The following is a 12,220-nucleotide window of genomic DNA, read 5'->3' as shown; positions in this document are numbered from 1 at the left end:
CAAACTGCATCTGCGGTCAAGCTTCCGCACCTGCTGTCTTGCAGATGCGACCCTTCAACCGCATCTGCGGCTCTTGATGAATCCTCCTAAAACCGCTTTTGCGGCTGTTCTCCCGCACATGCGGCACCACACCTGCGGTCACCAAACCGTAGGTGCGAAAACACCAGAAGTAGCAAAACTTCAGCAGCTACAATTACACTTCAACTTCCTTGTTAACCACCCAAAATCACCCCGAGGCCCCCGGGACCTCAACCAAAAGCACAAACATAATCCAATACCTTATTCAAACTTGTTCCAATCATCAAAACACCTCAAATATCATCGAATCTACCAAATCACATCGGATTTAAGCCTAAGTTTCAAAAATCTTCCAAAATACACTTTTGATCAAAAACCCAACCAAACCACGTCCGAATGACCTGAAATTTTACACACACATCCCAAATGCCACGACGAAGCTATTACAACTCTCGGAATTCCATTCTGACCCCTATATCAAAATCTTGCCTAACAACCGAAAATCGCCAAAATATCAACTTCGCCAATTCAAGCATAATTCTACTCCGAACCTCCAAAACCCATTCCCGTCACGCTCCTAAGTCAAAAATCACCTCCCAAAGCTAATCGAACCATTAGAACTCACTTTCAATCCTTATAACACATAAGTCAACATCTGATTGACTTTTCCAACTTAAACCTTCTTAAAAGAGACTAAGTGTCTCAAACTTCACCAAACTCATTCCGAACTCGATCTGATCAACCCGATACCACAAAAACACGCATAATGAAGCATAAAGAAGCTGAAATGGGGAAAATGGAACGGTAACTCATGAGACGACTGGTCGGGTCGTCACAGGGGCTAAACTATGAAGATCTTTGCATACAGCCAGATGTCGAACTGCCCAAGGGGTAAAAACCTCCAAAGTTCGAAATGTTTGATGGTACAGGTAATCCAAGGGTCCATTTGAGAACATATTGTGACAAGCTGGTTGGAGTAGGGAAAGATGAGAGAATCCACATGAAGCTGTTCATGAGGAGTTTGAAAGAAGATGCTTTGTCTTGGTACATCAGCCAAGAACCAAAGATTTGGTCAAACTGGGTAGGTATGGCGTCCGACTTTATGGACAAGTTCAGGTTCAATACAAAGAATGCGCCGGATGTGTTCTACATTCAAAATCTAAAGAAGAAACCTACATAAACATTTCGCGAGTATGCCACTCGCTAGAGGTCCAAAGCTGCTAAGGTCAGACCTGCCTTAGAAGAGGAACAGATGAACAAATTCTTTGTCCGGGCTCAGGACCCGTAGTATTATGAAAGGCCGATGATGATTGAAAGCCACAAATGTTATGACATTATCAAGTTGGGTGAAAGAATTGAAGAAGTCATCAAAAGTGGTATGGTTACAAACTTCGAGGCCTTGCAAGCTACAAATAAGGCTTTGCAGTCCGGTGGTGTGTCCAAGAAAAGGGACGCACCCTTTACTTACATATCAGCCTACTCCGAACTACCAAGCACCCTCACCCTCCTACCAAACTCCACCACCCCCTTATCAATCACCTCCACCCTCCACATATCAGCCTACTTCACCCAGATATTCCCAACCCGCTTATGTCTACCAAACCTATAATGCTCAACCATCCCACTATCAATCCCCTCCCACATGCCAAAACTTCCCTAGACCTCGACTAAATTTCGATCGTAGACCTCCTAAACAATACACAACCATTGCTGAACCTATTGACCAGTTTTACGAAAGACTCAAAGCTACTGGTTATGTCACCCCTATCTCTGCTGCAACTCCTGAGAACCCTTCTCACTGGGTTAACCCAAACAAATCCTGTGCATACCACTCCTCCATGAAAGGACACACCATCGACGAATGTCGTTCCCTGAAGGACAAGATCCAGGATTTGATTGACAACAAGGTTATTGTGGCAAAGGAACCCGCTCTGCATGTACGCAATAACCCTCTACCAGACTATAAGGGTGGAGGTGTTGACATGATTGAAATAGAGGATGATTGGGATCCCGAGGGATCAATTGGTTTGATTGCATAAGGTGATGACCCAAAGAAGCCAATAGTTACCCTTAATCCAATCATAGTCCAAATTCATCCATCTGGGGACGCTGAGGTAAATATGTTTGTGCCACTTGAGTTTGAAGCAATGTCATCTGCAAAGACACCATCGCCAATTGAGGTCGAATTCGTGTCTCCAGCTAATGCACCTGCACCATTCGAAGTTGCGGTTTTACCACCCAAGCTACATGCTCCGTTCGGAGTGAAGATAGCCACGCCGATCCCAATGGTGATGTCGACCATGATGCCATTCCATACAAAGGCAATTCCCTGGGACAATACAGCCAAGGCAAGGAGGAAAGGCAAGGTTAGGTTCGGGAAAACTATTGCCGCACAAGGTATGATGAGAATTGGTAGGGTCTATACACTAGAATACCTAGCTGAGTCAAGCAGGTAGACCTCTAATCGGTAACCCATCATTAAGACAGGTCTAGACAATATTTGGAGAAAGATACAGGCCAAGGAATGCTCGGTCATCAACCAGTTGAACAAAATACCGGCACAAATCTCCATCCTTACGTTGCTACAAAATTCTGAGGCACACAAGAATGCTCTGCTAAGGGTGTTGAGTGAAACATACGTACCCAACAACATCAATGGCAGGGAAATGGCCAACATGGTAGAGAAGGTATTGGAAAGTCATAAATTTAGTTTTTACGAGGATGAGTTGCCACCTGAAGGGATGGGTCACAACAAAACACTACATATCACTGTGCAATGCGAGGACTACTTTATCACCAAGATCTTGATCGACGGTGGTTCTAGTCTCAACATTTGTCCACTGGTAACACTCAAGAAGTTGGTTAAAGGACTGCATGAAATAAATGACGGGTCTATCAATGTGAAAGCTTTCGACGGTTCCCAGAGGTCCACTATTGGGGAAATTAGTCTGTGTTTACAATAAGGGCCAACTTGGTTCGATATCGATTAACAAGTAATAGACATGCCAACATCTTACAATCTGCTATTGGGACGGCCATGGATCCATGCTGCCGGAGCCGTAGCATCAACACTGCATCAGGCAGTAAAGTTCGAGTTGAACCACCAGGAAGTGATCATTCACGGTGACGGTAGCAACCCTATATATAGTCGCCAAACCATTCCATCAATCGAGGGGAGAAAGAAGCTATGAGGAGAGATTTACCATCACATCGAACGAGTAAATTCTGTTGACAAAGACAAATGGTGGGATAACAAGATCGAGAGTATACTAAATTGGAGTGGGTACGAACCTGGCAAGGGGCTTGGCAAGAACCTTCAAGGAATCACTAAGCCCATAAAACTCAAGAAACATGGCACCACTTTTGGTCTGGGATATGAGTACAATTGGGAAGAATTCAACAACTGGTCACCACCATGGTGCGGTCCTTACTACCCACTGGAGCAGCCGATACCACATTTGGAGCAGACCTTCCAACCGACCGATATTATTTATGGGTCAGATGAAGAAGAAACACTGACAACGATGAAGAATTTGTTCCTAGAAGACAATGATATGGATTGTTGTGTTGTTCTTGAGGAGGAGGGGGAGGAAGAACCTTCCATACAGGCTGTAAGCAGAGGGGCACACCTCAATAACTGGACCATAAGGACGACCAGAACCCAACGAGCATTGAGGTTGCAAGGCTAAAACAAGCATCGTCTTATTTACTAAAAGATTTATTTCTCGCATGTTTTCAATTCCTGCAATAAGATTTCCAATGTTCAAAACGATTATGCAATTTATCAAAGTATTTGACTTCTCTTACAATCAACACTCATTATTATTTTTTCTCTCATTACTTTACTCATACAGCATTACTATTACTTATCTTGATGAACCAATGGCCGTGACATGCAACGAGACAATGCAACAAACGGACATAGATTCAGAGGAAGATGACATACAAGAAGAGATTGTTAAGGAGGTTGAGAACTTTGAGAACAGGCCTAAGTCCAACCTGGATGAGACTGAGATTTTTAACTTGGGAGATGCAGAAAACGTCAAAGAAACATGAATCAGCGTCCACTTATTGCCATCAAAAAAGAAGGAATACACAAAATTTCTAAGGGAATATGAGGATATATTCGCCGGGTCATATGATGACATGACTGGTTTGAGTATGTCTATTGTGGCTCACAAATTGCCAACCGATCCAACATGTCCGCCGGTAAAGCAAAAGCTCAGAAAATCCAAGCCTGATATGAGTCTGAAAATCAAGGAAGAAGTCACCAAGTAGGTCAAAGCTAAGGTTCTCAGGGTAGTAGAATACCCGACATGGTTAGCCAACATCATGCCAATACCAAAAAAGACGGGAAGGTCCGAGTCTGTGTCGACTACCGGGATCTCAACCGGGCCAGTCCGAAAGACGACTTCCCTTTGCCGAATATACACATCCTAATCGACAATTGTGCCAAGCATGAGTTGCAGTCATTTTTAGATTGTTCCGCTAGTTATCATTAGATCTGGATGGATGAAGAAGATGCTGAGAAAATGGCTTTCATTACGCCGTGGGGAATGTACTGCAACAAGATGATGTCGTTCGGGTTAAAGAATGCAGGTGCCACCTACATGAGGGCCATGACTACCATTTTCCATGATATGATACACAAGGAGATAGAGGTGTACGTAGATGATGTTATCATCAAGTCCAAGAAATCCACTAATCACATGGAAGATTTGAGGAAGTTTTTCAATAGATTGCGAAGGTACAACCTGAAACTGAATCCCGCAAAATGTGCATTTGGGGTTCCTGCTACAAAATTACTTGGGTTTATTGTGAGTTACCGAGGAACAGAACTGGATCCATCAAAAGTCAAAGCTATTCAAGAATTGCCACCGCAAAAGAACAAGAAGGACGTGATGAGTTTCTTGGGGAGACTTATCTACACTAGCCGGTTCATAGCACAATCTACAGTTATCTTTGAGCCAATCTTTAAGATGTTAAAGAAGGACGCCGCTACCAAAGGGACTGATGACTTCGAAAAAGCCTTCGACAGAATCAAGGAATACCTGTCAACACCACCAGTCTTAGTCCCGCCCGATCCAGGTAGACCTCTGTTACTCTACCTTGTTGGATGGAGCTTTCGGCTGCGTTCTAGGGTAGTATGATGAAATGGGGAGGAAAAAATAGGACATTTATTATCTCACAAGAAGTTAACCCCGTACGAGGACCGGTATTCTCTATTAGAACGCACCTGTTGTGCTTTGATTTGGGTAGCTCAGAAGCTGAGGCACTACTTCTGTGCCTATACTAAATATCTCATATCAAGGATGGATCCTTTGAAGTACATCTTCCAGAAGCCCATGCCCACTGTAAAGCTAGCCAAGTGGTAAATCCTGTTGAGTGAATTTGACATTCTCTACGTGACTCGGAAGGCAATCAAAGGACAGGCACTAGCAGTCTACCTTGCCGAGAATCCCATGGATGGAGAATACGAACCCCTGAAAACATATTTTCCTGATGAAGAGGTATTGTTCATAAGAGAGGACATTGCGGAATCATATGGTGGTTGAAGATTGTTTTTCGATGGAGCAGCAAATTTCAAAGAAGTTGGCATAGGAGCAGTCCAGGTATCAGAAACCGGTCAACATTATCCGGTGTCTGCCAAACTCAAGTTCCCTTGCACTACCAAAATGGCCGAGTATGAAGCTTGCATCCTAGGGCTCATAATGGCCATTGACATGAACATTCAAGAATTACTAGTGATTGGAGATTCAGGCCTACTCATACATTAGGTGCTTGAAGAATGGGCAACCAAGAACTCCAATATGCTACCGTATCTGCACCATGTACAGGAATTGAGGACGAGGTTCACGAAGACGGAATTCCAACATATTCCTAGAGTCCAAAATGAGTTTGTCGATGCATTGGCTACCCTATCATCCATGATACAACATCTAGACAAAAACTTCATTGATCATATTCCAGTAAAGATCCATGATCAACCAGCTTATTGCGCCCATGTTGAAGAAGAAGCAGATGGAAAACCTTGGTTTCATGATATCAAAGAATATTGGGCAAAAGGCGAATGCCCAAAACTTGCAAATCCTACTCAGAAACGCACACTTCGGAGGTTGTCCAATAATTTCTTTCACATCGAAGGAATCATGTATAGGACGACTCTTGATTTGGGACTATTAAGGTGTGTCAACGCAAAGGAAGCATCTAGGCTACTAGATGAAATTCACGCTGGGACTTGCGGTCCACATATGAAAGGTTTTGTCTTAGCAAAGAAGATACTCCGGGCTGGTTACCTTTGGATAACTATGGAAGCAGACTGCATCCAGTATGTCCGGAAATGCCACTGCTGCCAAATACATACAAACATGATAAAGGTGCCTCCAAATGAGCTTAATGCAACAAGCTCACCATGGTCGTTCGCCGCTTGGGGAATGGATATTATTGGACCAATCGAGCCTGCCGCCTCCAACGGGCACAGGTTTATCCTAGTAGCAATCAACTATTTCACCAAATGAGTCGAAGCAACATCTTACAGAGCACTGACTAAGAAAGTCGTGGCAGACTTTGTCCGCGACCGCATCGTTTGTCGATTCGGGATTCCAGAATCAATCATTATTGATAATGGCTCCAACCTCAACAATGACTTGATGAAAGACATGTGCGAAACTTTCAAGATCAGACACAAGAATTCCACACCCTATCGGCCTCAAATGAATGGAGTTGTAGAGGCCGCCAACAAGAATATCAAGAAGATATTGAGGAAAATGATAGAGAAGCATAAACAGTGGCACAAGAAGTTATCATTCACTTTATTGGGATATCGAACCACAGTCCGAACATCAACCGGAGCAACCCCCTATATGTTGGTTTATGGTACAGAGGCAGTCATTCCTGCTGAGGTAGAAATTCCTTCCCAAAGGATCATACAGGAAGCTGAGCTCGACGATGTAGAGTGGGTGAAAAGTTGTTATGATAAATTAGCCTTTATAGACGGAAAGAGAATGAACACAGTTTTCCATGGTCAACTCTTTCAGAACAGAATGTCCAGAGCCTTCAACAAAAGAGTCAAGCCGAGACAGTTCACACCAGGGCAGCTGGAGTTAAAGAAAAGTTTTCCGCATCAATATGAAGCCAAAGGTAAATTCTCTCCCAACTGGTAGGGCCCATACATGGTCCACCGGGTTCTGACAGGAGGAGCCCTCATACTTGCAGAAATGGACGAAGAAGTCTGGCCGAAGCCAATCAACTCAGATCCACTCAATCATTACTATGTGTGATCTTTATGCTTTCCTGTATGGTGTAATTTGAACTACACCTGACTTGATTCCCATTTAAGAGGGGATACATAGGCAACCCTATGGGTTTGGTCACAATTCAATATAATTTTCGTTCCTCTCACAATTGGAAACTAGGGAAGAATTTTGAGGAGGACCCTCAAAATTCCGAAGTAATTTCAGCCAGTCGTCGCAAACAAAAGTCAAAAACCTCAACCCATTAAACTAAGGTAGAATTTTGTGGAGGACCCTCAAAATTCTGTAGCAAGAGAGGTTGCAATGTTTTGAACCACGTCATAGTCGTCGGTTCATCTAAAAGTTATTCGTAATTACATACTTATGTCATATTTTATGAAATCATGCATGTTTATTACTAAAATTGCTTTGTTTAGCAACGCTACCTCAATGATACATACGGTATCACTAGTTCAAAACCAAACAAGTCAAGCAGAGCCAGCGGGGATACAGACTAACCTCCCCCCTATAAAACTCACGATTTTTTCTTTGGATGCAGGCACTTGGATTAGGAAAGCATCAAACGTACTATACATCACGAGACAAACGTTGTTCAGGAATACAACTCTCAGAACAGTCGCACTTACCAACATTTGCTAGCCACGCACACCAGTGACATTCCGTGTGTCACAATATCCCCAGCAGTCACAATACTGCAATCGGCTATCAGCTAAGAAAACTCTATTACCATTTACCCTTTTTTCTTGCATAAGGCTACCATTATGCCTTCCGAGACAAAATGTTGTCTTTATCTGCATTTTCTACATCGCATAAGGCTACCATTCTGCCTTCCAAGACTAAACGTTGTCTCTATCTGCATTTTTGCATTGCATAAGGCTACTATTCTGCCTTCCGAGGTTAAGCTTTACCTCCCCCTACATTTGCATGGCTGAAAGATCACCTCCTCCTACATTTGCATGGCTGAAAGATCGCCACGTTATCTACATTTGCATGGCTAAAATATCGTCACCTTATCTACACTTGCATGGCTGAAAGATCGCCACGTTATCTACATTTGCATGGATAAAAGATCGCCACCCCTACATTTGCATAGCTGAAAGATCGCCACCCCTACATTTGCATGGCTGAAAGATCACCACCCCTACATTTGCATGGCTGGAAGATCGCCACCTTATCTACATTTGCATGACTGAAAGATCGCCACCTTATCTACATTTGAATGGCTGGAAAATCGCCACCTACTGCATTGCATGGCTGAAAGATTGCCAAATATTGCATTTCATGGACTGAAATATCGCCACCTACTATATCTCATAGGCTGAAAGATCGCCAAATTATCCAAAGGCGTCATCGTTCGGAGGCACCATTTTCATAGCCGAGAACACTATGTCATGGCCTGAGGACCCCCCTTTTAATCTTTTGCATATCATTATTCAAAGGAATCATGGTTCGGAGGCATCATCCTCATAGCCCGAGAGCATCATTTCATGGCCTGGAAATCCTTTATTACACGTTTCATGGCCCGGGACATCATGGTCTAAGGACGTCATTCTAACCGTTCGAAGACAATCCTCATGGTCCGGCGAGAAACTGCATCATGTTTAAATTTATGCACAATATATGCTTGTATTGCTTATTCGCAGGTAAACCGGCAAGCAACGACCATCTCGGCAGGAGCGATCCCGCTCCAATTCCCGTAGCCATATCAAACTTGAACATTTCCAGAAACCTGCAACACACCCGACCCTAGATATTGTGTCCGTTCTTGAAAAGTATCCATCGGCAAACTCCGTCGATGGATTCGGAACTACATACGGTCTGATTCCTATAAAACCAGGGATATGTAGGCAGCTCAGAAATCAAGGCGCGGCCTAAACTTATTCGAACCGTCTCGCTTGGTCAAAATTGGCCATAATATCTTTACCCGGCAACTCTTTCATCCTTCCTAGAGTGGCCAGCTTGGCTATTCGAGTCTGACTCTTGACTCTCCTACTTAGATCGATGGTTTTCAAAGCCTTTCTCATCGCTTGGGGTTCTTCTGAAACCCTAACCTTTAAGGTTCTCTTGATTTCTCTTAGATCTGTTTCAGATCTATGTCTACTCTGAACTTCTAAGCACTTTTCTCGAAGTTTCTTTTAAAACTCCGCTTTCAAAACTCCTTATCTTTCTAATTAAGGTTCTTTTAAGTTATTTCGAAACCTTGCTTTGATTTTTGATATGTTTTACTGTGTTTGCTCGTATTATCCTTCTGCCTGAGTTTGCATGTTAAAAAAACTAATTTCTTTTAACTGTTTATTAAATGAATGTTTGTTTGCCTGAGTTTTATCTGATCTGTCTGTTTATCCTTTTTTTAAAAACCCTTCTATTGTTGAAAATCTTATGGTTTTGGGGTCCGAGACTATTCGTTTAAGTGCAGAAGTTCTTTTCGAAATTTCTTGTCCTCTTTGTGTGATTCTTCTGATTCTGGGTTTCTATATTCTCTTTAACTCATATATGTTGAAAGCCCTAATTTTTAGAGGGTTCTTTATTTAGTTTTGTGTATCAGCATGACTAGCCAGTTCTCGTTTTTGAGTTTCTGTGATTCTTCGTGACTATCTTTCCTTAATTTGTTTCTACTCAGTTTCTTAGCCTAAAACTTACACTGACTCTACGTGCTCGTGTTCATCTTGACTGTTCGAAACTTGCCTCTTTCTCATCAAATCAGTATTATTTGAGTCTCATGTTTGCTAGGTTTGTATGTCGACTCTTGACCATCTGTGTCTTACTTTATTTATATGCAAAATATTGGCACATGACTTTCTCTTTGATTGATTCTGATTCCCCATTTCTTGGTCTAATTTGAACACTTTCCTTTAGACCTTTGATCCCTACTTTCTACTCAATCTGATTGATTCCCTTACCTTGGTTGTTTAATTCTTACTGTTTATTTCCCTAATTAGAGTTTTTCTGAACCTAGCTTTAATAGTTTACCCTATGCCTAATATGTTTGAATTATTTCCTTATCTACATATTGATTTCTTTCTTTATTTGTTACTTGTTTTTACCGTTTGAACTGATTCCCTTAAATTAAGGGAGTACTTGTACTAATTTTGGTTCTAATTGGTTCTGAGTTCTATAATTACTATACAATTATAATTCTTGCCTTATTTTACATAGTTTCGAACTAGTATATATACATACTCTCTCATTAACACAAACAGGAACACTTTAGTTCTGAACTCACACTTACACTAAAAATACTCTCTCTTTCTTTACTACTTGTACTGTGGCTTGTTTAGCTGGCTGAAAGCCAAAGCTATATTTCTAAGTCCTGCTACCTCTCTTTACTGCATTTTTTGCTTTTTTGACTGGTATGTTCTAGTTAAGTTTTCAGCATCAACAACAACATGGTTACTTAATATTCTTGCCTTCTTGTTTGCCTATTGCTTGTTCTAATTCAGGACCTTATTTAGCATGCTGTAATTTCTTTTCTCCTGTTCTGAATCAATGTATTATGAATCCTAAATCCCTACCCCAATGTGTTTGATACTTACGGTTTGCTTGGGGCATGACAACATTGAATATTGTTGAACATGACTCAAACTTGGTCCTCCTAGGATCATAGCCTCCATGTTACCCTTAAATGTTGTGTGTTCTGGTTGATTTTACAAGCATGACAACACTCCCTATTGTTGTGCATGCACCGAATTAACTTACGCCTAAGTATATAGGCTCCTTGCAATGGATTCACAAACCCTTGCCCCCTTTGATGTAAAATTATCAACTTGTTTGAAGTGTTAATGGCTGTTTCCCAGCACCTCTTTCCCTCTTCTTTACTTTCTTAGTTCTTAAAGCTCTGTTTCTGCACTTGCACTCTCCTCTTAGACTTAAGTTCTGCCCCCCTCATGTGAGCCTTGCCTTGGGACCCATGAGCTCCCTCTGAACTTGGACATATGAGGGCTGGCATTTCCACACTGAACTTGTCCCTATTCTGGTTATGAAACTTGGGTGTGAGCACTGCCTGGGGTCCTTTTGAGGCCCTCAGGGAACTCTGACACACTCAAGTCCGAGAAAGGTTTTGGATCAGGGTCTTTGAGTTGGTTTATCTTATAACTCAGATAGGAAGTCAAGAATCAGACTTCCTCTAGTTGTAATTCTTTTCTTTGTATTTTCCTGATGTATTTAGTATTTAGTATTCCTGATTTGTAATAAGGTGTAATAAACATTTGGGGCAGGATAGTGAAAAGGGTTGGGTATTTTATGCATGTCAAGGGTAGGAACCATGCCTATAGGACTATTTTAAATTTCTGCATATTCAAACTGCATTTAGAAACCATGTCTATAGGACTTCTTGTTCAACTTCACATCTAGATAACCTGCCTATAGGGATCATCTAAAATCCTACGCATTTGTCACCGTTTAGATACCATGTTTTAGGGCCCAAGTGGTTATAATCCAGTAATGCGTTAAAATTAGTAACATATAGAAATCATGTCTATAGGGGTTCATAAGTAAAATCCTGGTCGTTTCTTCTCACGTGTGATATTAGGTATCACTTCTATAAGGATCTAAAATCAGTAATGCATAGAAATCATGCCTATAGGGATTCTTAAATATTTCCGATTCGCTTCATTCACATTCGATGTTAGATATCATGTTCATAGGAATTAAAATCTGTAACAGTAGATACTATCACCTACAGAATCTATAATCAGTCTAATTTAATTTTATACATTCTGCATCTCTTTTAATAATCTAATTCTCTTACTTAACAAGGTTTAGCAAGTATGCCTGTTGGATCTCAAACACTTCGTTTTGAGATATTACTGTCTCATCACCTTTTGAACTCAGTAGATATCATGTCTATAGGACCACGTCTAAACACTTAGGCAAGACTTAGAGTAATAACTGTAAACTACATCTGCTTCTGTTAATCGCTACAACCAGCAGGCAGGTCTGATTCAAACTTC

The 12,220-nt window shown here is 41.6% G+C and overlaps 1 protein-coding gene across 1 annotated transcript; it reads left to right on the top strand.

The window, feature by feature from the left end:
- The first annotated feature begins 6,731 nt into the window (after nt 1–6,731).
- On the top strand, nt 6,732–7,181 carry LOC138880032 (uncharacterized). The gene has a single exon (XM_070159684.1). It carries the CDS (start codon nt 6,732–6,734, stop codon nt 7,179–7,181), a length of 450 nt encoding a protein of 149 aa, XP_070015785.1.
- Nucleotides 7,182–12,220: the final 5,039 nt, after the last annotated feature.

This window comes from Nicotiana sylvestris, chromosome 10 (genome assembly GCF_000393655.2).
Source record: "Nicotiana sylvestris chromosome 10, ASM39365v2, whole genome shotgun sequence".
Lineage (NCBI taxonomy): Eukaryota > Viridiplantae > Streptophyta > Magnoliopsida > Solanales > Solanaceae > Nicotiana > Nicotiana sylvestris.
This window is presented reverse-complemented; position numbering and strand designations above follow the sequence as displayed.